Genomic DNA, 24,983 nt, shown 5'->3' with positions numbered 1-24,983 from the left:
GAATAGGAGGTTGGACATGGGGTGACAGATAATGGTCATTGCACAACTGGCCTGGACAACTCCCTCTAGCCCCTTATGATTTGACTTAAGTTGAGAACAAGGAAAACTGGAAAGAGACAAAAAATGTTTGCCAGAATCGCACAAACACCTCTGAGTCATCCTAGTATTCCCTGAGATCATCCCTCCTTAGGAGTTTGTCCTTGCTGTTAATCTAGACATTGCAAAATAACGGCAGTCGAAATGATAAAATATGTTGAGTCAAATCCACCCACATCCCAACTACCACCACAACCTTTTCACACTGGGGATCCTCACTGTCTTACTCCCCACCCTGCATTCCATTTGGTGTATGACTCAATGTGTTACATGGCACAACTATTTTAATAAAACCCCTAATCCTGGGGTTTTTTTTTTTGTTTGTTTGTTTTTGATTCTGTGAATCGACAGTGGTCCTTGAGATAAATTCTAAAGCCCTGGTATGTCCCCAAACAAGATTCTTGGCATGGTGGCTCAGCTGGGGCTGAGGTTCACACTTAATGTGGCTGAGAGTGGGTTTCACACAATCCATATAAGTTTTAGAGCTCAGCCACAATGTTTAATAAATCTACAGCATTTAATTAATTAATTTTTGTGGTGGTTCTAGAGATCAAACAGCTACATTCTCAGCCCCTAACTATGTTTTTAGAGGAAAACATACTGGTTAAAAATTTTCTGAGGGGAAGATGTTACATGGGGAATGTATCTTACCAGAAATTTTCTCAGATCTTTGTAATTTGTGATGATCCCATTATGGATGACAACAAATTCTGAAAGAAAGTTTAATGAAGGCAGAAGTGTTAATAAGAAGTGAAGTTCAAGTAAGATGCAAACTGTGTTCCTACAAAGATTTGTGTTAAGTAAACTTCTTTTTATTGTAATTAGAATTGATGTCTATGATAACTACAATTCAAACCTGAGGAAATGCACATTTATCTTTCAGTAGCAAGCATCCACCAACCTGCCCTCACGCACGCACAGAGCTCTTCCTTGTGGTCTACAATATTATCAAATAGGCTTTGCTATTTATGTCGATCGAGGGATGATTAACCCTTCATTACCCAGAAATGATTACAGGCATTCCCAACAGGATTTAGGCTCAAAGGTGTCACAAACTAACAGTTGGCAGGTATGCTTTGTTTGACTCACATTGTATTGCAAAAATATTTGAGTTTAAAAAAAATTTTTTTGAGTTTTTGTTTTAAAATTTCTTAGGGAGAAAAAGCTGGAGGTTCTAGCATCCCTGGGCTCCCCCACATTCCTGTGTGGCCAAAGGCTTATCTCTTTAGTAGGTTTGCACCTTCTTCTACCTCTCTTTAGACCACCTGCATACCCTACTGCCTTTGAGCAGCTCCCTGCACAGGTGAGACCATCTGAAAAGCCCTGGGAGGGCTAGGGACGTGTCTGCCTCAGTCACCATTGTGTTGCTTCAATAAATAACCAATGAATGAGTAATTTGGAGGGAAAGTCTAAGGCCAGCCTGAGAGTTTTGGGGGACAAGTCCTAGATGATAGTCACTTTATTGCCTATAATCCAATGGGATGTGTTGGATGCCCCTTACATGTATTAACTGTTATTCAGGGACTCTTTGTATCTCCTATTCAAGTTTTTCTTCTGCTCAGGAGAGATTTGTTTATTTCCTCTTTTGAAACTTATTTAATTATTCTTTAGGTTCACCATAACTTACCCTTTTTAAAGAAAAACTATTGCTTATTTTTGTGAGGTCACACACACAAAATGAGAGAACTTAAATGAGAAAAGCCTGTGATTCAAACATTATACAGTGTGTATATGTGTCGAAATATCACATGGTACACCATAAGTATAATTTTAATGTTTTTATGTATCAGTTTTAAAATAAATTTTAAAATTAAAGGAAAAAAAGAAAACACCAGTTTAAGCAGGTGTGATGGCCACAGATCATCTCTGCTATACAACTTTATGTAGTTTTTTACAATTTAACTTGCTCTGATCTTTTCTTGTGAACACAAGTTATCCCTATATTGGATCTCTATTAACTGACCATATCCCATTCTCTAGTTTATTTTTTATTTTTATAAAAATTGTGGTATTTTTTACATTATTTTCATAAGTGTCACTTTTTTTCTCATTTCAGTCTATTGTCTTAGCTTATTTGCACTCTAAAGCCCATGTTTTCTTTGCAAAAACTTTTTAATTTTATTTTTTGCAGTGCTGGGGTTTGAACTCAGGGCTTCATGCATGCTAGGCAAGCACTGTGCCACTGAGTTATGCACCCAGCCCTTCAAAAACTTATTTGTGTAATTTCCTCATGAGATGTAGTGGCTGAGTATAAGAATCCCACTGACAAATTATTAAATTCTACACATTATTAAATCTTTAAATATTGCTCTTGTTGTTCTCTTTTCAATTACTCATCCTGAGTCAGAGCAGGAGTTTCCAAGTTTGGGTGTGGGTGGGTTTCCTTGAAGCTTCTCTGCTTTGGGGACACAATAAGAATCATTGTGTGCACTGAAGTGAGGGTTTTCTGATGAGGTTTGCCTCATCACCTTAGGGTGGGCAGGAGGACATGACTGAAATTGCAATATTCCAGGGCACATGGTCTTAATAGTGTTTTGGTCTTGGTAGTGTTTTCTCAGTCCACACTGCTGCTCTAGGAACCAGCTTCAGTATCTAACTTGGGGTTTGGCCAGATCCATAGCACTATGAGGCTTGCTGTCCTCATCCTGGATATAGGGTGCCTGTCCTGGTTGTGGGATGCCCTGTTGTTCAGGGTATGGACTGAATCCAGGGAAAAATCCCCACCAAAAACCTCACTATGGGAAGACATGAGGGCACAGGTATATCCCCAGAAGCTCTGCTCTCCTTCCATTTTCTAGAAAAAGCCTTTGTTTTCAAATCAGGCTGGCAAACCCCTTCATAGTACTTTGGGGAGAAGATTTAGCATCCTGCACCTTGTGTTGAGGGTTGGGGTATTTGCCCTTCCTATCTGTGCTGCACACTGCCCTGGGGTGCCTCTGATCTGCCCTGGGTAAAGGACAGTGATCAGGAAGCTTTTGCTCTCTCCTTGGCCTGACTTTACAAGTAAGGTTTGTCAAGTGTGTAACTTAGCGCCTGCTAAGAAGCCTCCAACAACTGTTCTGATGTATTTGATCCTTACTCTCATATAAGGCTTGGCAAGATCCTGTACTATACCAGGGGATAGCTCAGGGAGGGGCCCCTGGCTGGCTCATTTTCTCTGATGAACATGCTCCCCCACCATGCTCAGGTGTAAGTCTTAGAGAGATTCTGATCTGAATAACTCCAAGTGAGCATCCTCTGGAAGGCCTAGATTATGTTTTAGATTCTTGCCTGTCATTGGAGGCCTGGGAGGAGTTAGGGATTAAACCTTCTCTCCATCTCATACCCACCCCCCCACTTATTGCAGGAGGCCCCAATGCCCTGGGAGCTGATCACAGAGCCCCTGAGAGCTGCCACTGGGAGCTTCAAACCTGCCCATAATAGGAAGCTAGGATACGATTTAAGAGAATCATAGCATAGAGAATCATCCTGGGGGACATATGAGCTGGGGCTGGCATGAGGGGCACTTGGGAGAGCTGAAGAACCCAAAACCCACCAAAGGTTCTCATGTCCCTGTTCAGTGACCTTGACCCACTGCCAGTCAGCAGTACTCTGAGGTACTGTGAGCCCAAGTGTCCTATATCATCCAGGTTTTCTGAGGGACCTCAACAGTTTGGACTTTTCTACACAACAAGTCTCCCAATTTTTAAAAACATGAAGAAAGCCAAATCAAAGGAACTTCTGAAAAGAGCTCTCAGGCTGCTAGTTGAAGCCCCTGCTTCTCCAAATCTTAAGAGCCCTGAATCTAAATCTTTGGCTGCTGAGGCCTCACTGCTGGGGCTCAGAGGTTGGAGTAGGCACCTCAGATAATAACCATGATCAGCAGTGTCATTTGCCTTCCCTTAGGACCACCCTCCACAGAGAAGGGAGGTGGGTTTAGCTGGATGGGGGAGGAACCCCACCCTTCCCTGTCTCTCACAGGTTCATGTCTAGATGATAGATCCTCAGTGTGGTGGTGTGAGAGGTGGAGGAACCTTCAAGAGGTGGGGCTTAGCCAGGCGCAGTGGTGCATGCCAGTGTGTAATCCCAGCAACTCAGAAGGCTGAGGCAGGAGGATGGTAAGTTCAAAGCCAGCCTTAGAAACTTAGCAAGGCCCTAAGCAACTTAGAGACACCCTGTCTCAAAATAAAAAATGAAAAGGGCCGGGGATGTGGGAATGTGGCTCAGTGGTTGAGCGCCTCTGGGCTCAATCTCAAAAAAAAAAAAAAAAAAAAAAAGAGGGGTGGCTTAGTGGAAAGTTATTAGGGCATGTTCTCAGAAGAAACTGATATAGGTCTCATGGGACTCTGGAAAGACTGGGTTGTTACATGGCAAGTCCACCCCATGTGGCCCTTTCCACATGCAGCCAATTTCCCTTTCTGCTTTTCCACTATGTTGTGATGAAGCCAAGGTGGTCCTCACTAGAGGTCAAATAGATTGGGCTACCTGAACATGGACTTTGGGCTTCTAAAATTAAGAGCTAAATGAACCATTTTTCTTTGTAAAATACCTATCTTGGGATATTTTATTACAGCACTAGAAAATGCACTATTACACTGCCATATTCTACTCTTGGGCTGGGGTTCCAAAGAGCCAGTTTCTCCTGTAGTAAAATGCCACTGTTTTCCAATGGGCACCTGGGAGGTTAGTATCACTCTGGGGCCAAGTTGAGTCAGCCTGCTGATCAAGATCTAGGTCTACCTGCTTATAGGAGAGGGGACATTTGGATTATCTTGGGAAGACAGAACAGGTGAAAAATTCAGTTCAAGGTAGGCATGGAACCCACTCTGGCAAGGATTATACCTGAAATATAGTTCAGGGTGAGTGAGGCAGAACCATCAGAAAAGGGAAGCAAGGCCACACAACATACCATTGCCTTTGTCTGAGCGCTGCGGGTGGCTGTTAACAGCATTGGGGACCCCGTGGGTGGCCCAGCGTGTGTGGGCAATACCAAAGTGTGTCTCGAACTCCACCTTTAAGTCCATGCTGTCTTGTTCTAAATGAAAGGAAAAGTAGTTTGATGCACTTTAAAAAGTAAGCATTGACACAGGGCTGCTAAGCAGAGGTGGTGCCATTACACCAAGACATATCGTCCAAGCCATCCTCACCATCAGTCCCATATGCCCCACCACAGGGATTTCAGCCAGACCCATGTTCCACCCAGGATGAAGTTTATTTAGGGCTGGGGATGTGGCTCAAGCGGTAGCGTGCTCGCCTGGCATGCGTGCGGCCCGGGTTCGATTCTCAGCACCACATACAAACAAAGATGTTGTGTCCGCCAAATACTAAAAAATAAATGTTGAAATTCTCTCTCTCTCTACCTCTCTCTTTAAAAAAAAATAACTTAACTCATTTCTTAACCAAAATAAACTGCCTTTAAAAAGAAAATGATAGCTAGGCATGGTGGTACACACCTGCAATCTCAGCTACTTTGCAGGCTGAGGCAGGAGGCTCACCAAGTTGAGACCAATGTGGACAACTTAGTGAGAACTTGTCTCAAAATAAAAAGGATCGGGAATGTAGTTCAGTGATAGAGTGCTTGCTTAGTAAGTGTGAGGTCCTGAGTTTAATCCCCAGTACTGAAGGGAAAAAAAGAAAATGATATATCACTACTATAAGTAGAAAAGCAATATCATTGGCCAGAAAAATTAAAATAAAAAAATACATAACTATTAAATTTTTTTTTAAAAGTCTCCATGTGCCACTGACTCAAATTAAACATCTTACAAAATGTGAATTTTTGCAACATGAACTTAACCTTCCTGCTATTTATCCAAGCTTAGATAAATTCATATTTTTAGTCTAGGGTTCTGTTGGAATATAGTATTTTCAAGTGACCCAAGCCACATCGATTACTCTAATGTAGAACATTTCCTACTTACTGTAAAGTTCTTCATCCAGAGCCTTGACTTTTCCCTTTTTCTTGACTAGCTGAATATGTCTCTCTTTGACTTCATGATTATTCCCATCAATGGCCACACCTGTAATTAAAATTTTTTTTATATCTTTAATTTTTATTGAAATTGTAAAATGCAAAAATCAATGAGCTTTGATAAGTGCATATACTAGTGTGACCTACACACCTACAAGCTACAGAACAATTCTATTACCCAGAAATATCCCTTAGGTCATTTCCATTCACTTTCCCCATCCCCAAAGAGGCAATGGCCATTCAGTTTCCATCACAATAAACTAGTTTTGCCTGTTCTAGAATTTAACAGAACTGGACACATAAACATTATTTTTCATGGTGGAGAGTTAAGTTTGTCTCACACACCTCATCACGATGTTCCTCCCTATCTGAAGCTTCTGCATCCATGGGACCAGCCCACTACTGACAGAAAATATTTGAAATGAATAAATAAATCACATATATACTGAATACTTACAGACTTTTTTCCTGCCCTAAACATGAAAAAAAAATATTTACAGCGTATTAGGTATTATAAGGAATCTAGAAATGATTTAAAGTATGCAGGAGGATGTGGGAAAGTTATATGCAAATACAATGTTATTTTATAGGAGGAACTTGATCATCTATGAATTCTGGTGTCTGCAGAGGTTCCTGGAGGACAACTGTACTCTCCAGCATTAGGGTCATAAGTGCTATTTATTATCATTTTTGTTCCCCAGTATTGCCTACCAAAAGACAACTAACTAGTTTTCAGGAATCTATTTTGAAAGAAGGAGCCACAACTATGGCCATACTTCCCAGTAAGCAGGGAAATATATGCTTGGATCCTGGTCTTGGCTGCCCAGCAGGCACTACCACACCTGCTACTAATGGCAATGGGCTTATTCAAGGGCACTGATCCTTTGTGCTCTTTGCATTATATTTTATCTGCTCTTTTCATTCACTCACACATTAGTGTGCCTGTGACCTTTTATCTGACTCGCTTTCTCTTAAGAACTGATAGGGATATAAAATTATCTGGTTTTACTCCACTTTTCAGATTGCTTAATTAACAATGGGGAAAGACTAAATATTCATCTATTTGGCAGGTAGAGGAGGAAACCCTGAGATAGCCATTCAGGGGATGATTGTCAATAATCAGAAAGATATTTAGGAAGAGTTTAGAATAATGGAAATGCTAAATGAAAAAAGAAGAATATAAAATTATAGGAACTGGGAATGTAGCTCAATCATAGAACACGTGCTTAGCATATGAGAGGCCCTGAGTTCAATCCTCAATACCAAAAAAAAAAAAAAAAAAAGAAAGAAAGAAAAAAGAAAAAAGTGTACCCATACCCATATACACATTGATTACAAAATTGTATAAATATGATAGGGAAAACAAACAAAATCTATGTATAACACCTATATATAACTGGGGAAGGGTAGAGACCCTTTCCCAGTTCAGACTAGATCAATATACAACAATGACCACATGAAGGGCACTGAGATATTGATGGAAGATACTTTATTGAGGTATGGTTGACATTCGGAAAGTTGTATATATTTAATGTGTACAACTTGATGAGTTTGGAAGTAAATATTGATCTCCACAATTTATGCCATAAACTTACCCATCTCCAAAAGTTTCCTCTTATTCTTATTATTATTACTAAAATTATTATTGTGTTATGTGTGTTAAGAGCACTTAATATAAGATCTACCCTCCTAGCAAAAACTTTTTTTTTTAATACCAGGGATTGAATCCAGGGGTGCTTAACCACTGGGCCATATCTCCATTCCCCCCACCCCTTTTTAAAGATATTGTTTTAGCTGTTGATGGACCTTTATTTTATTTATGTATTTATATGTGTTGCTGAGAATCAGACCCAGTGCCTCTCACATGCCAGGCAAGTGCACTACTGCTGAGCCCCAGCCCCAATCCCACATACCCTTTTTATTTTCTGAGACAGTTGCTGAGAGTGGCTTTCAACTTGTAATCCTCCTGCCTCAGTGTCCCAAACCACTGAGATTACAGGCATGTGCCACTCTACTGAGTGCAAACTTTTTAAGTAAACAGTATAGTATCATTGACCATAGGTGATATATTATTGCACCATCAATAATATATATTTTTGTTTTTGTTTTTATTTTTAACCCTTGTTTCTTCCTTTCTATAGTTTTTAAAGATAGTTTTCTTGGGGCTGGGGTTGTAGCTCAGTGGTAGAGCACTTGCCTAGCATGTGCTGAGTTCAATTCTCAGCACCACATATAAATAAATAAAATAAGGTCCATTAAAAAAAAAGAGATAGTTTTCTCTACTCTTCTAGAGTTTTCAAGTTTCTTTAATGAACAAGTGTTATTTTTTATATTGAAAAGAAACATTAAGGAGAAGTATCAGAAAAATGCCTAGGTTGTACAAAGCCCCACCAAAAAGGAAATGGGTGAGAGAAGAAGCTGCTCAAGCGTCCCAAGACCATGAGGTGACCTGCAGCCCCTACCTGCCGAGTCGTAGCCTCTGTACTCAAGCCTCTGCAGGCCCTTGATGAGGGTTTCGAAAATCTCCTTCCTTGTCCGAGGGACTCTGTAGTTCATGTAGGCGAAGATTCCTGTTCAAAGAGAAAAAAAAGTCACATTAAAAAAAAAAAAATCTCTGATCATCGTTAAAAGAAAATACTCCTGGGAATGCAGATACAGGTGGCATCTCAGGAAGGCTCTCAGGCTGCTTGCAGAGGAAAACGTGGCTCTCCCTGGCATAACTGAAGAATGGCGCTTCCCTCCTGCTTCTAGAAGGGTGTTGTACTTAATCCTTCCCCCTTATGACAAAAATGCTCATGAATCCTGTGTTATACCCCTTGGCCATGCAATTCCACTGCAGAGAATTTATCCTCTGGATGTACTTGCAAGAAAGCTTTCATTGTGTGGCATTTGTAGAAGTTAGCAAAGCAATCCAGTCATCTTGGGACATGTAAAAGCCCCCAACTCCATGTGTTCTTTGATTTCCACAGAACATGCCTGAGATGAATCATAAAAGAGTCACAGCAGCCACCTGTGGAAGGTGGGGACAGAAGTTGGAGCCTTTGCTTCCACTTTCCACTTGTCTGTATGGCTTGGAATTGGACCATAAATAAGCACTACTTTTATTACTGCAAGAAAATCCATCTTATGCCCCTCCTGCCCTGGATAGTCCTGATTGTCAAGCCAGGGTGGCGAGCCAAGATTTTACTTGACTTTATTTTCTGTATTTGTATTTCAAAGTAATATTTTTTCCAAATAGAAAGTAATAATCTGCCTTTCCACATTCTTCTACTCCCCTGTTTGCAACTATGCCCCCCATTTGCATCTGCTTCTCTCCTGCTCTGTAAGTGTCCCATTCCATTATCCCTCTGTCCTTTCAACCTCTTTGTCCCCACTTGAGAAAAAACTGCCCACTTCAGAGCTCAGTTCCCACCCCACCTTCCAGAGGAGGCTTCTTCTGGCTCTTGACATGAGTGCTCCCATCTCTGGGCAATACTGATGTAAGTCTTGCGTCATGGGCATCTATATTCCCTGACAAGAGCTGCTATGGTTTGGATGTTGTTTGTCCCCCCAAAGGTTCATGTGCTGGAAGCTTGGTCTCCAGTGTGGTGGTGTTGAGAGGGTGGAACCTTTAAGAGGTGGAGCTAGTGAAAGGTAATTTGGTCATGGGGGCTCCACCCTGGGAATGGACTGGTGTTGGTGTTGCAGTGTGGTTGGGTCTTGTAGGGGTGAATTAGTTCTCATGAGAACAGGTTGTGATAAAGTGAGGCCACTCCACATGTTTGGTCTCTTTTGCAACTTTTTCCCTTTCTGCTTCTCTTGTTATGCACACATGGGAGCCCTCACCTGGGCCCTGGGTGCTATGCTGTTTGGCTCTTTCAGCTACAAGAATCATGAACCAAATAAATTTGTTTACTTATAAAGTTAGCAGCCTGGGGGCTGAGATTTTGGATCAGCGGTAGAGTGCTTGCCTAGTACGTGCAAGGCCCTGGATTCGATCCTCAGCACCACATAAAAAATAAATAAATAAAATCAAGATATAAAAAAAACTATTACAAAAAAGTTAGTAGCCTGTGCTATTTTGTAATAACAACACAAAATAGACTTTGACAAGCACATAGGCTGGCATGTCCATACATTTTTATGTGTTTTGGCACATAATTCTTGTTCAATAAACATATGTAGAATGGAATGACCATAAGTCTGTATTAATGGGAAAAAAGCAATAATACGAAACATAAAGTTATTGGGGTTCAAGGATATTCATAGTAACTGTCAAGTCCATTCAAGCTGTTATAATAAAATACCATTGACTAGGTAATTTGTGAACAATGGAAGTATATTCTGCACAGTTCTGAAGGCTGGAAAGTCTAAGGTCAGAGTGCCAATAGATGCCCTGTCTAGTGAAGAATCACTTTCTCAGGAATAATGGTATTCTCACTCTAACCTCCTTGGTGGAAGGATGAAGGGCCCTCTCTTGGGTCTTTTATAAGAGCACTAATTCCATTTATGAGGGTTTTGCCTCCATGACCTAATCACTTCCCAAAGGTTCCACCTCCTAATTCCATTGCCTTACAAGTGAGAATTTCAACATATTCATTTTGGGGAACATCAACATTAAGATCACAGCAGAAGCGAATCTCACTGTGTGCCAGGCCAAGTGTTTCCACAGAAATGTCAATCAAAACTCTCGACAGTCTCCAATGCTGATCCTGCCACTATTTTCTTCTCAACTTAAGCCTGGAGAGGCTGTCACTCATTTAGAGTTGAGAGTGGAACCAAGGAGAACTGACTTTAGGACTTAAATGCTCCTAACCACTGTAGAGTGCTTCCTCTAGAATTAATTGATGAGGGTTAAAGAAGGTTTATGTTCCCATTGCATTTTGCTGGGATGGCAGGATTAAAAATTTTCCAGTAATGAACCTCAACAGAAGACTCTTTACCTACAGATTACCCAGGACCAATCACAATTATATACTAAATCATCTATAATACCTCCAACTTTTAAGATTAGATTCAAGTCCTTATAGTGTATCTGAAGGTTGGATCCCCTCATACCAACATTTAACTTACTAAAATTCATCTGCATATACTTGGTCAAAAAATAGGCCATAAAATTAAACAGTACTTAAATTATATTTAACATTCTTAAAAACTGTACATTATTGTACATGAGATATATTTGCACCCACGTATTAAGGTATGAGGTTTGGATATAAAAATAATGCACAATGTACTTTCTAAGCAGTTACAGAATTTTTTTTTAATTTTAACGTGGCCAAGGGCAATTTTGATGGTAAGCTATTTTCATCTTCCTTGCTGACCTCAGGTCAGGTGAGAGAATGCAAGGGCTGTGTGTGCAATTTGGGTCCCTCCTCCCCTCCCTGTGGGGTGAGGTGTCCCTCCAAAGAAGGTGCCTGCTACTGCAGGGCTGCTGTTGACCATTTATGATGCCAGGAGCTCACATTTTTTACCTTATACTTCAAACCAAAAAGACATCTAGCCCTTGTATAAATTCTGTCACCTTATTTTTATAAAAAAGATAGTTATCTTTTAATATCAACATTCATTTTTTAAAAATTGTTGATGGACCTTTATTTTATTTATTTATATGTGGTGCTGAGAATCGAACCCAGTGCTGCACACATACTAGGCAAGCACTGTACCACTGACAGCTTTCTTGAGATATAAATATACTTATATATTATAAATATGTAATATTATCTTGCAATATTATCTAATTTAAAGCATACAATGCAACAGTTTTTAGTGTATTCACAAAGTTGTGCAACTATTTCCACAATGTATATTTAGGTGAAATTCTTCCCAACATTCATTTTTCTGCAACAATGAGAAAGTTCCCTGGATGGTATGGCCAAATTCTAGTCAAAAAAAGGGCACAAAACTATGGAAGACAGTTAGGTGAAGGGTGAAGCAACTCAATGCAGTGTTTGGAATTCCTTATTTGGAATTTTGATTTTTGAGGTTTCAATGACCTCAATCTGAACATATTAAATGGAAAATTCCAGAAATGAACAATTCATAAGTTTAAATTGTATGACATTCTAAGGATGGTTTACCACTCCTGCCCAGGAGGTGAACCTTCCCTCTGTTCAGTATGGCCACACTGTAAATACTCCCCACCCATTAGTCACTTAGTGGCTGTCTGCATTATTGGACAGACTCCTTCAGTACTGCAGTGCTTGTGTTCAAGTGACTCTTATTTTACTTACTAACAACCCCAAAGTGCGAGAGTATTACTGGCAACTTGATACGCCAGAGAGGAGCTATAAAGTACTTCCTTTAACTGAAAAGGTAGAAGTTCTTGACTGAATCAGAAAAGAAAAAAGATCATACACTGAGGTTGCTAAGATCTATAGTAACAATCTGAAATCGCAAAGAAGGAAAAAGAAATTCATGCTAGTTTTGCTGTCACACCTCAAACTGCAACCATACAGTATAATTGCTTATTTGAAAATTATAGAGTTTGGTACTTTCCACAGTTTCAGGTATCTACTGGGAGTCTCAGAACACATCCCCCACAGATAAAGGGAAACTACTGTAGATCATCATTAGAGTCTTTTTAAAATAAACTTTCCTAGCAATCCTGGGAATGTTCCAGAGCTATACCTAAGTTTACTAAGAGGAACTGATGTGCATTGCAGATGACATAAAGGCCCAGAAAGGTAACCATGGACAATCTGAAAAGATTTAAAATCTGGATTGTTTTCATATGAAGCCTCTTGGATTCAGCTTGCCATTTTTCCTCTGCAATCCGCCTCTTCTAAGCCACATGTCACTTCTGACCACATATCTGGAATGTACATTCTATTTGGCACCTCAGACCCACAATGGCCTCCAAGCTGAGTGCAGGGGGTGCCAGAGGTCCCTAGTAGGCTGGGACCATTAAAGGGTCTTTGTCTTCTGGAACCAGCTTTATTCAAACACAGCTAGGAGGCTCAGTGGCCACTCAGGGCACAGTTTGGAAATTGACTACAGTGAGGGAGGCTGCCAAGGAGTGGTTTTTAAGGTCTTCATGCAAGAAGGAATAAATCTAATTTTCAATGTGAAATCTCTATTCAGTAATTTCTTTAATTAATTAAGCACCTTCTTTTTCCTTGTGCAGCTCATCTTCTTGGCTGGATTCTCTATGCACTCTACTGAAGTGACTAAAACAATATTTATAATGATATTTATTATCAACAGCTCTTATTATTCAAAAAAAGATAATAAAATAACAATTCTCTTTTGGAATCCCTTCCATACATAAATAAAAGTTACAATGAAAAAAGTTAGACAATAAGTGAGAATTTAAATTTGGGTATCCTCTTTGGAAAGCAATTTGGCAATCTCTCAAAATTAAAAATGTACCCACATGCTGACCAAAGCTGTTGCACTTCTAGAAATGTATTCAACAGACATATTTGCAGAGACACACATGTGTGTGTGAAAGAATAGCAGCAGTGTTGTTTGTGGTCACTAAAGACTAGAGTCAGTCTGATACTTAACAGGAACCTGGTAAGGGCCAGTGCAGATGCACAGAGCACACTTCAGCAGGCAGTTCCCCCCAGAGAACGAGGTAAAGCTGTGCACTCTATTGGAAAGCAATAGAAATCTCCAAGATATGAAGTGAAAAAAGCAACTTGCAGAACATAAGTAAATTATGCAGGGTGGGGCAAGAAGCTGCATAGAGTACAGTCTTCCCTTGGTATCCACAGGGGATTGATTCTAGGTTTCCTTGCGGATACCAAAATCTGAAGATGTTGAAGTCTTTCATGAATGTAACCTACACATATCCTCCTCTTCCCCTCCTTCCCTCCTTCCTTCCTTTCTTCCTTTTTACCTGTGCTGAGAATTGACACCCAGGGCCTTGTGCATGCATCCCCAGCCAAATTTTATTTTATTTTATTGTGGTGCTGGTAATCAAATCTAGGGCTTTCTATGTGCTAGGCAAGTGTTCTGTCACTGAATTATATCTTCAGTCTCCTCCTGTATACTTTCAGTCACCTAGAGAATATCTTTCAGTTATCTAGATAACTGATAATACCTAATACAATGCTTACACACCACCTCATTCTCAGGGACTCTAAATAGTACTCAGTGCATTGAAAATCCAAATTTTGCTTTTTGGAATTTTCTGGATTATTTTTACCCCAAATATCTTCTATCCAAGGTTGATTGCATCTACAGATCAAAAATATTTGGAAGAAAACTTGCATCTGTACTAAACATGCATAAACTTTTTTCTTTGTCATTATTTCTAAACAAGACAATGTAACAATTTACATAGCATTTACATGGTATTAGGTCTTATAAGGGCTCTAGAAATGATTCAAAGTATATGGAAAGATGTGTATAGGTTCTATGCAAATATGGTGCCATTTTATAAGGAACTTGTGCATCTGTGAATTTTGGTATTTTCAGTGGTCCTTAAACCAATTTCCTGCTGATACCAAGAGACAACTGTATTTCTGGAAGGGACCCAAGACCCAGGGGGCAGTGTTCAACTTTGAAAAGCCCCTGGATATGGGGCAGAAACTTCCTTTTACCACTGCATGTGTCCTCTCTGTACGGTTTGCCATATGCCAGAATATACTTTTTAACTCAGTGCTAGTATATGAATAAGTGTTAAGTACATGATTGTTATCTAAATAGTTAGAAAAGATCTAAATAAGAAAATATTCCATTCTATCATAAGAGGGATGTCCCAGCTAAGGTACAAGGATCAACAAGAAGAATTGTGTGAAATAGACATAGCCCTGATTCACCCTGATCTCCTGATGGGGACAGTCATCCCAGTAAGGGGGGCTGAGAGTTTGCAAAGACAAGAACAGTGATGGTGAGGCACCTGACTTCTGGTCAAAACTCTGCCTTGCTCGGCTTTCTCAGGGAGCAGCGCCACTTTGGGTGTGTTGGCCTGGTCCATCAGGTCTGCTATGCCACAGGGCCTCAAATGTCCTGACAAGGCCCTCCTGCCTCTCCACTTTCTGAGCTGGCTCAAACCAACTGGACTTCACTGTGGCTCACCAGCCTTGTTTACCTGAAGGCGAACAGCCAAAAGAGGATAGAAAGGGCCACCTGAGCACACCCTTCCATCCATAAAAAGAAAGATTCATGGTCACGCCACCTGGGTTGGCCTCCTTCTTTTCCCTGCCATTCTCTAGTTATAATAAGACACAGAGATGATGGTGGCTGAAGACCATGGCCACAGCCAGTTACTGATCTCTAATCCAACTGGGTTCCTTGATTTCTGTGTGGCCTTGAGCAAGCCATTGAATCCCTGTCACTCAATTTTCTTATTAGTGAAATGGGTGACGGCAGCATCTATTCACCAAGGTTGATGACAATTTTAAGTGTTTTCATAAACCACTTAGAATAGTGCCTGTTGCATAGCAAGCAGACATTCAGATAAAATGGAGCAAGGAGCTTCCTATTTTTAATGTGCTGTTGTTGTAAATGCAGGTGTGCTTGCAGAGTGTGGTCATCCCACGAGAAATTATCATTAAGAAAAAAACAAGGGAAGTAGTACTATTTTGCCATTATTTTTTCTGGGAATTTTGCCTGGACAAACAATGGTTAAGTCAAATGCATGATTTGGCTGTGGCTTGAGCAAGATTTACTTCATTCCATAAACAATTTTCTGGCCCACGAGGGCCTTATCATTGTTCTGGGTGCAAGAAAGTGCTGATGGGCTTGACAGAGTGGGTCAAGAGAAGACACAGATGTACAGGGGCTTCTTAAGCTGACAGGGAACTTACAGACAGCGGGGCCAGGGGCTGAGCGGTAGAAAGGGACTTCCTGTGGGTTGGCTCTTTACAAAGGCTGCTTTGGCTCATTCTGCAGATTTCAGCTGACAGGTTATCTCTGAGATCTAATGCACGCCTTTTCCCCCTCCCCTTTTTATTTCTTATACAGCACTTACTTTCTTGTCCTTTTGATTTTCCACTGTATTGCAACCCTCATGGTGGGAACACATCTGTCTTATCTATTGCTGCATCCCCAGTATCTAGCCCTAGCATATGTTAAGTGCTCAGTACATAGTTGCTGAATAAATGAATGCATGAATAAATTAATGGGTAGGGATGACCAAAGTCAGTGGCCTTGGAGCTGGGGCTGAGACGCAGCCACACTCAGTCATACATGAGAAGATGTGTTTTCTGGAACTTATATGGGACAAAAAGCCTAGGGAGGTGGGTAGGCTGAGCTGGGGTGCCTGAGTGCCAGTGTTCAGGGTTAACCCCAAAATACTCAAACATTAGGCTTATGTCCGGCTACATTATTTCTACACCTATCCTCCACACACAGTGATGATCCTAGGACTGGAATGAGAACTGGTCCTGAGAGAGGGTTTAGAATTCTGCTGGGTAGGTAGAGAATAAACCACCATCACCACCATTTAAAAAGACTTCTGTGTGCCAGTCTTTTCCAAATCTTATCCTGTTGAATCCTCACAACATCCTGTGCTGAGAGATTGTGATTCACATTAAAGGACAATCTGAGGTTCCAAGGTCAAACCCTTGAGTAGTTCACAGCTTGGTCTACCTGATTGCAACCCTGGGCTCATCACCATTGCATTCCCACCCCCAAATTAGCACAGAATCTTATCCCAAGAGGTGAAAAATAGCTCCAATAAAGGGTCACTGGCTTGCAGGAAATGTCCACCTGGCAGCAGACGGAAGAGCTCAGGACTCCCCTGGCTGGGTCCAGGCCAGGTGCTACTGGATAGACATGCCCTTCCTTTGCTCCCTGCCAACTCCAGCCCACCCTGGAACACTCCTGCCTCTCATTCCACATTTCTTTTCCTGTTCAGCCACCTTCCCAGCAGGGCCTCAGTAACTACAGCAACCCAGGCTCCAACTACATTCCTCCTTCCCCTTCTCTTCCTGCCATGGCCCATAGCTGCTGTCCTCAGCTTGGCATCCACCTCTCCTTCCATTGAGTCTGACCCATTCTTAGCCCACAACCCTCTTCAGTACCCAACCTACAGGTTCCATTTCTGTGGTGTGTCTGAGCAGGTGGCAATTGCCCCTGGATCCTCCATGCCAATTCTCACAAGATGTCTTCTTTATCCCCCTCACCCTAAATGAAAACAGTTCTTCTCTCCTCTGAACTCCCCTTTTTGTTTGTCCATCCTGTTTTTCAAGACATCTGTGATTTTCTACTTTCACTTCTTGCCCCTGACTGGACTCTACCCCAAGGTTGCCCATAACTTAAGAGAGGTGTCACCAACAGATGACCGGATTATAAATAAGCCAAGAGGTCAAGGCAGTAAACCACTTTGAGGGAGTGTCCTTCCCTTTCTAATTCTCTCAGTCTTTCCAAAGAAATCAAGGAGGAAATATCCACAATGTGCCTCTTTTACACTTGGAAATTTCCTTGTAGAACCAATAGGGAACAGGCACCAGGCTAAGAATTTGGAAGCAGTCTTATCAAGTGAAATGCCAAGGCAGGAGGAGTGGTAGGAGAGGCAGTCAGATGGTGGAAGCTGGGCACTCAGAAGGGCTGGACTGGGAGGAGGGTCTGGAAATGGAAGACTTAGTGAAAAGTTTGAGATCCAGAGTCCATGAGACCTTTTAAAGAAAGAGAACACTCTGCAATCTCTGCAAAAACAGCCTTGAGCCACGCACTCCTCCACAGGTAAGAGAGCCAAGGTGATTTGCAGAAAAGCCTGGCTGGGGAGAGAGGGGTTGGCAGAGGGGGGAGGCTGCACTGACCCAACCACCCCAGCTCAGCCACACTCTATGCCCACACTCCTGCCCTGGAACCCAGAGGTCTCAAATAGCTTTTCAAGGATCCACTTTTAGAACTAATGAGGAAAGTGAATGAGGAAAGATTCCAGAAAGAGAGACACAGAGATAAATACAGAGGGTCTCCTGATATGCTTTTTGAAAGGGGACCATGGCCCAGTGGCTCTAACTCACCTTGGAAGTCTGGAGCTTCTAGCACTCTCTGTACAAGGCTTGAGAAATCAGTCAGGAACTTGAGTTCAAAGGTCTTATGGAGGGCTGGACAGGCAAGGGCCTCTCAGGTCCAGGTCTCAGTCCCCAAGAGATAGATAATGACAATGACCAACTCATGGAAGTGATCCTCCCTGGATTCCCAGCTGTTAAGTAGAACTAGGAGCTCTAAACTCCTGGAATATTCTCTACAATCCTTGGAATGTTTTGGGTGAAGGGGAGGGGTAGTTTGGGGCCTGGATGATGAAGGAAGGTAGTCAACTTCACAATTGGACAGGTTGGGGTTCACAACCCAATTTGATGTTGTTTTGGAAAATATCAACATCTCTCTGTGCATGAGTTTCCCAATAAAAAACAGTACCCACCCTGTGGGTGAGAGTGAGCAATCCCACATTGACAGAGGCCTAACTTGTACCCCACTCAAAGGAGGGACTTGTTCTATAGGAGCTATATCACCACCCACCCAGGCTGGAACCTTCCCCATACTGAGGTCTCTCTTTCTCCCATCATCCATTATTTCTCAGAATTGAAGTGAATGACCTTTTTAGACCATGAAACTAGTACAGATTAGATGTTAATCCAAGTCCCAAACTGTATTACTCCTTGACTGAATAAAAGTTGGCCAAATGGGTTTCTGTCTTAAGGAGGGCTCATATGATTCTGGAGAAAGAGAAAAGTGCTATTGTTGGTTTATTCTCTTGTGCAAGGCACACAGGTGTGGGGGAAGCCAAGGGTGAGGGCTACAGAGGAGGCTGTGTCCTCTCTTACTATCCAGTCCTTGTTCTTGTAGACTGGACAGGGCACTTTATCAGTGAGATGGGGGTGAGAATTCCTACTGCTTCCTTAAAGATACGAGAGTAAAGGTATAATGTCTCATGGAAACGTGGTCCCACAGCCAAGTTCTTAAAGAGAAGGACAAGGGCCTAATGGCCACATCAGCATCCATGAGTGGATCTGGTTTCTGGCTCAGGGTTAGCAGGGGGACTTGACTCCTCTAGGAAGGGGGACTTGGCTCCTCTAATCTTAACTAGCACCAGGCCTCCTTGGGACTCCCTGGGTTAAAATTATCTCCAGATAAATTCACCAGATAACAGTAGACTCTGCTTCCTGTAGTGAACACAGACAAGGCACTTCTATTTTTATTTGAAAAGTTCCTGATGTCCATGTCATTTAAAGATTTCACCAAGAAAAAAAAATCAGGAAATGCCTTATACTCTAAATTTTATTAAAAGAAATAAGTTTTAAGAAAAAAATAGAAGTTTTATTTAAATTGCCAAAATTCAGCTATAAAAGAAGCCAAACTGTTTTTTTCCCCAGTGAGAAATATTTCCTTTGAAAACTATAAAAAGAAGCAAATGATCAGATTAAATTGCCCACTTTCTCCTGCGCTGAATTCATCTTCAGAATTCTCCCGTATTGATTAGAAACTCCAGTTAATCTCTCTTTATAAATTAATTTTATTAAACACAAAAATAATCCCTTTTTTTTTTGGTACCATGAATTAAACCCAGAATGTGGCTTAATTGAGCCACATTGCAAGCCTTTTAAAAAATATTTTATCTAGGGTCAGGGTCTCACTGAGTTGCTTAGGGCCTTGCTATATTGCTAAGGCTAGCTTTGAACTTGCGATCCTCCTGTCTCAGGCTCCTGAGCCACTGGGGTTATAGGTGTACGCCACTGCACCTGGCTAATCCCTTCATTTGGAAGCACTGCTTACTGTTGGGCAAGATGGTGTGTGCCTGTAATCCCAGCTTCTCGGGAGGCTGGGTCAGGAGGGTAGAAAGTTTGAAGACAGGCTGAACAATTTAGCAAGACCCTGTCTCAAAACGAAGCTGAGGATGTAGCCTCTTGGTAGAGCACCTACTTAGCAGGCATGAATCCCTGGGTTCAATTCCCAAACAATACAAAAACACTGTTTACTAATGTTATATTACAAAATTTCCAGAGGTTTCTCTGAAGTTGGATAGATATGACTGACCAATGGAGGAAGCACACAATGATAGGAAGGAAGAGGAGTAGGGAGAAGAGGGCGACAGGCAGTGTGAGGGAGTTACTGCTGTGTGCAGACTCTGCTAAATCTAAATTCTTTATCGAAGAGTGCCAATGTCAGTCCTACGAGTAGGGGCTGCCATGTGCTGGAGCTGCTAGCATTGGTTCCCAAGAGCTCACTGTGGATTATCACTTCCCAACTTCAATTCAAGGACCTCACACTGATGGCCTGACACTAGCCATGGTTGGGGTGGAAAGTATTTGGACTCCAGAAACTGGCAAACCAAAAAGGCTATTGTTCAACATCTCTCAGCACATTGCTGGGTAGAGGTCTCTGTTTTACTCTCTTCTGCCAGTGAGGTTACTGAGACTTGGAGAGGAATAAAACCTAGCAACCTGACCCCAGATGAGGACACATCAATTTCAAAGCTTATGAAGACAACACTTCCTTTTGAGGAATCCATCTATGAATTGAAACATTACAAGGAGGAAAGGAGTGTCATATTTGATGACGGGATTTCTAAGAGTTAAAAGTAGGTGAAAAAAAGGTAATCCCTTCCCCGAGTCATTTAATCTCCTTGGATTTCCATTTCCTAAGTTATCACAGTAAATGATCCCTACTCCAGCTGAGACAAGAGGTAAGTCCCCTTTATGAGTGCGAGGACTGCTATATAGGCAAATGAATTGTGTGTATGAGTGTCCCTGGTCCCTCTTGATTCTGGGGAATAAAAACTATGCCTGCTTCTTGTAGGGAAGAGGTAAACAGAGAGAATATGTTCACAAATGGCAAGATGCATTGAATGCCACAATTATATGAAGTGATAACTGATGTTTAAAGAAACTATTAAATCTATTTGGTTCAATGGGGTATGTGGCATCATGCCAGTAAAGAACAGGGTATTTAACTGATATCCACACTCACCTTCTGAACACTATGGGTCCAGTCTGAGAGTGATGGAACTTATGGGAGGAGGATGCTGGTGGACTTTTGGCTAAGTCCTCATGGCCAAGACTCAAGCATCTGGGATTTGCAATAACAGACTGTCTTGGGGTGGGGGTGGGGGGAAGACACCTAAAAGGACAATCCAACTATAGCAAGATAAATAGTGTCCCTCAAAATATCAGGCCATAATCTCTAGAATCTGTAAAGGCTGCCTTATATGGGAGAAGGTCTTTATAGATGAGAGGAAGTTAGGATCTTAAGATGGGAGATTATCCTGGATAATCTGAGTGCCCTAAAAGCAATAAAAAGTGTTCTTTTAAGAGGGAGGTAGGGGATTTGATGTAAAAGAGAAGGTGATGTGACCATGAAGGCAGAGACCATGAAGGCAGAGACTCGAGTGATTCTCGAGAATCACTCGACCATGAAGGCAGAGATCATACCTGAGCCTGGATCCTTGGAGCACTGCCCCAGGTCCTCCCTTTCCTTCTGGGAAAGTCAGTTTCTTGTGTCTTCTGTGCCAGCATCCTAAACTCAGACTGCTAGGAACCAACAGGTCACATGGGTGACTAAGGCAGCTGGGAGGGGGTTGGAGAATTGGGAAGCTGGAGCCCAGTTCAAGGGTCCACCTATGAACTATTTTGAAATATGGACTCAGGACTCAGGTTGTCTTCAAATCTTCACATCTTAGATTTTTACAAGAGAAGTTTAAAAAAAAATACACCTACTTAAATGAACTCTCCCAATTTTGTAATTTGGTAACTAATTAAAAAAATGTTTAATGGATAAAAGATTTCTGGCTGGCTGGTTTGGCCTTGGACTATCAGATTGTAGCCTGTGCCAGAGATTCCCACTCTGGCAGCATTTACCGGCAGGGTTATCTAGTCCCTGGTCAGTGACGGGCCTCCAGACTATCCTTCCAACTCACCTGCCCCTTCTTTGAAAGGGGAAATCACACCAACATGATCTTCAAAACCCAAGGGCCTGGAAAATACAGGCCCTCTCCATGAGCAGTCATTTACAAGTGGCTTCATGAAGAGAGAAGGGAAAAGAGGGAGGGAAGAAAATACAGTAACCTTCCTATTGGCAAAGAAAAAAAAAAAGTTAGCAAAATGCTAGCAACTCTCAGATGTCAACCAAACAGGCATGAGTATCTAGTGTCATTTCAGCTAAACTTGCAGTTCCATCTGTCCAGTTTGTGGAGCATCAGTACTATTGGGTCCTGGTCTTCTGTGGGTAAAGCAACAAAGACATAATGTGAACATGATCATCAACTAATTGATAAGGAAGGGCCTTTGATCTTGATCCCTGAAGGAACAGCCCAGGAGATCTGAGACCTGAGGCTGCTTTGAATGACAGTAACAGGCATAGCCAAGAGAAAGGACCTAAAACAATTCCTCTTCAGACACAGATTTGCATGGACCTCTCCAGGCCTCAGTTTCCCCCAACATAAAGGGAAGAGATTTTGTTTCTTTCCAGAAGCATTTTCACAATCTTTGCCAATGGAAAGATATTCTTGTGCCAATGGAACAATCATTTCTATACTATTTTCCTGTAAAATTGACTAGTTTTTCAAAAACTTAATGAATTCATTATAAAAGAAAACCATGAAAGGAAAACCAGTATTCTTTGCCATACATACATGGACTATAATTTGAAAAAACGCAGACCAACATGTTTAATTCCAGCCAGCTGTTGCTGCCTGCTCTGAATATGGAATGGCTGCCTCTGGTCAAAGGGTGTTTGTCAAGTGTCAGAGAGATGTGAAGACACATTAACACCAAGATGAGACTTTCTCTTGCTCAACTTCTCTCTCTCTCTCTCTCTCTCTCTCTCTCTCTCTCTATATATATATATATATATATATATATATATATATATTTTTTTTTTTCCTTTTAAGAAAGCATAAAAAAACTATGATTTTTTTAGATTTGAAGGAGGTAGAGTCCCCCAAAGCACAGAAAGACATAAGAGAAAGTGGGATACAAGAGGAAGCAGGATGGCAGTGGTGGTGGTGGGTGGGTGTGTTGATAAAGGGACATCTGAAGAGGAAAGGGAAGCCTATCTAGTGTCAGAGTCTCCTATGGAAGTCTGGCTCTTAGGTCACCAATGAGTCAGTATCTTGAATACTACTCTGAGGGCTGGGAACCTGAAGAGCTTGGGGATCTGGCAAAACTGCCACCTTTGCCTCATCTCTACCCCGCAAAACGCTCCAGGGCAGCCCTACACATTGCAAATAATGTCTGGAAGTGCTGAGATTTTGGCTGAAGTTTCAGGAATCTAAACTGATGCCTACTCCACCTAGGTGAGGCTCTCTCTCAAAGCCAGCTGCCTACACCTTGATCAGTCGTTTGTTTTCCCCGATCGTCTGGCCTGGGATACAAGGCCTGAACAGACCTTGGCCCAGTGCTCACCGCTGGCACTCCCCACCCTGCATCCCTCAGCGAAGTCAGAGAGACGCCTTTCATAGCTTCAAAAGTTCCACCAGGTTCTCCAGCCACAGGAGGCTGGAATGGGTAACTGAATCCTACTCAAGGAGAGGGGAAAAAAAAAAAAAAAAGTACAGTGACCTTTTGTCCCAGCAGAAGTTCGGCCAGCCAGCGGAGGCGGCCCAGCCAGGAGAGTAAGGAATTACAGATGTGAGCCCAGGGCCATGGCTGCCCTCCTCACTGCCCGGATGCCCAGCGGGACAGCTCGGGACTCCGAGGAAATCTGGACACCGGAGCCGGAGCCCTGCCCAGATGCCTGCCCTGAACTCCTTCTCCTAGTTTAGGGCACAGGTTCGCGGGTCTTTACTGCCTTCCCCCCGCCTTGCCGAGAGCTCTTTTCAGCAAAGAAACGTCAACACGGAATCCACCCTTCTAGGGGCAAGAGGTTCATTTCGGGTTGCGAGAAAGACGCGCAGGCCCCTCCCCAGCTCACCAAGCTGCTTTGGATGTCCCGGGGTGAGCCTACTGGGAGCGGGCAGTGGGGTTTCCTGGCCTCGGTGGGCGCGGTGGGCTAAGACACGAGTTGGACACCCTGCTCCCAGGATGCTCGAGCTTGCGCGTGGCCGCCTTTGTGGGCGACTCGGGAGAAGTGGAGAAAAGCGCCCTCGCTGGACATGGGGTGGGGACACCTCTGTGTTGAGGGGGCTCCAGGCCCAGGACCGGACTGATTTCCTCCCCTCTGAGGATGGGTCAGGCCTGGGTCCTCTCACAGTGTCGGAGACCGAGGATGGGCATCCCCCTAACACCTCCCTAGGACACCTCTTGTGGGTCCGGGGGTGGGATGAGGCAGGCCTGATCAATGAAAGCCCCACGGTCTGGCACTAGGGCAGATAGGCGCCCCTCACCAGGTCCCTGCTCTTGGCTCTCTGGCGGAAGCGCTGAGGGGACTTGGAGGAGGGGTCCGCGGATCGACGCTGCACTCACCGCACATGGTTGACTGTTCCTCTGGGTGTCTGCTTGTCTGCGCGATCCGGATACTCCGTGCACTCCGTGCGCTTTGCGCTCCGCGGGCTCAAGCTCGCGCCGCCTGGCCTCTGGCGCTTATAACAGCTAGCCCTCTGAGAGGGGTAGGGCCGGGGCGGGGCCTCTGCCTGCCTGCCTGCTCCCCATTGGTCCCTGGTTGTCTTGACAACTGCGGGGACAGGGCCCCCCAGAGTCAGAGAAGCGGGTGAAGGGCTGTTCCCAGGCGCAAATCCCGAATGTAATGCAAAGGCGTTGGGCTGGAGTACACCAGCTGCCCGAGTTCAGACCTCAAGTCAGCCACTGCCTAGGCGTGGGACTTTGGGCAAGGAAATTATCACTCCATGCCTCAGTTTCCCCATCTGTAAAATGGGGACAACAATAGAACCTACCTCCCAGGTCGTGGTGAGGATACCAACAGTCTGTGCAAGGCACAGCACAAGGTCAGACATAATAAATGTGCACAAGAAAACCCCTACGTTAGGCCCTTATTATTGGTATACACCCTTGTATGTGCCAGACATTTTTTCCGAGTATGAAAAAAGGGGCTCATGATAGACACATAAATCTGGTCCCCCACCCTAGAAGAAAGAATTACTGTTCTTAGGGGAAAGAGAAGAAAA

General features: G+C 42.8%; 1 protein-coding gene across 1 annotated transcript in view; it reads right to left on the bottom strand.

The window, feature by feature from the left end:
* The window catches only part of Gfpt2 (glutamine-fructose-6-phosphate transaminase 2), a 48,628-nt gene extending 24,157 nt beyond the window's left edge, over positions 1–24,471 (bottom strand). The window contains exons 1-5 of the mRNA XM_046457078.2: positions 24,325–24,471; positions 8,509–8,616; positions 5,997–6,095; positions 4,985–5,110; positions 748–806 (exon numbers count right to left, since the gene is read on the bottom strand). Coding sequence (XP_046313034.1) covers positions 748–806; positions 4,985–5,110; positions 5,997–6,095; positions 8,509–8,616; positions 24,325–24,331 — 399 coding nt within the window. The 5' untranslated portion in view covers positions 24,332–24,471. The remainder of the gene's footprint in view (positions 1–747; positions 807–4,984; positions 5,111–5,996; positions 6,096–8,508; positions 8,617–24,324) is intronic.
* Positions 24,472–24,983: the final 512 nt, after the last annotated feature.

The sequence above is a fragment of the Marmota monax genome, unplaced genomic scaffold (genome assembly GCF_021218885.2).
Source record: "Marmota monax isolate L192 unplaced genomic scaffold, Marmota_monax_Labrador192_F-V1.1 WCK01_AAM20220418_F8-fsc00263, whole genome shotgun sequence".
Classification (NCBI taxonomy): Eukaryota; Metazoa; Chordata; class Mammalia; order Rodentia; family Sciuridae; genus Marmota; species Marmota monax.
The sequence above is the reverse complement of the archived record's forward strand: the minus strand, read 5'-3'. Positions and strand labels throughout refer to the sequence as shown.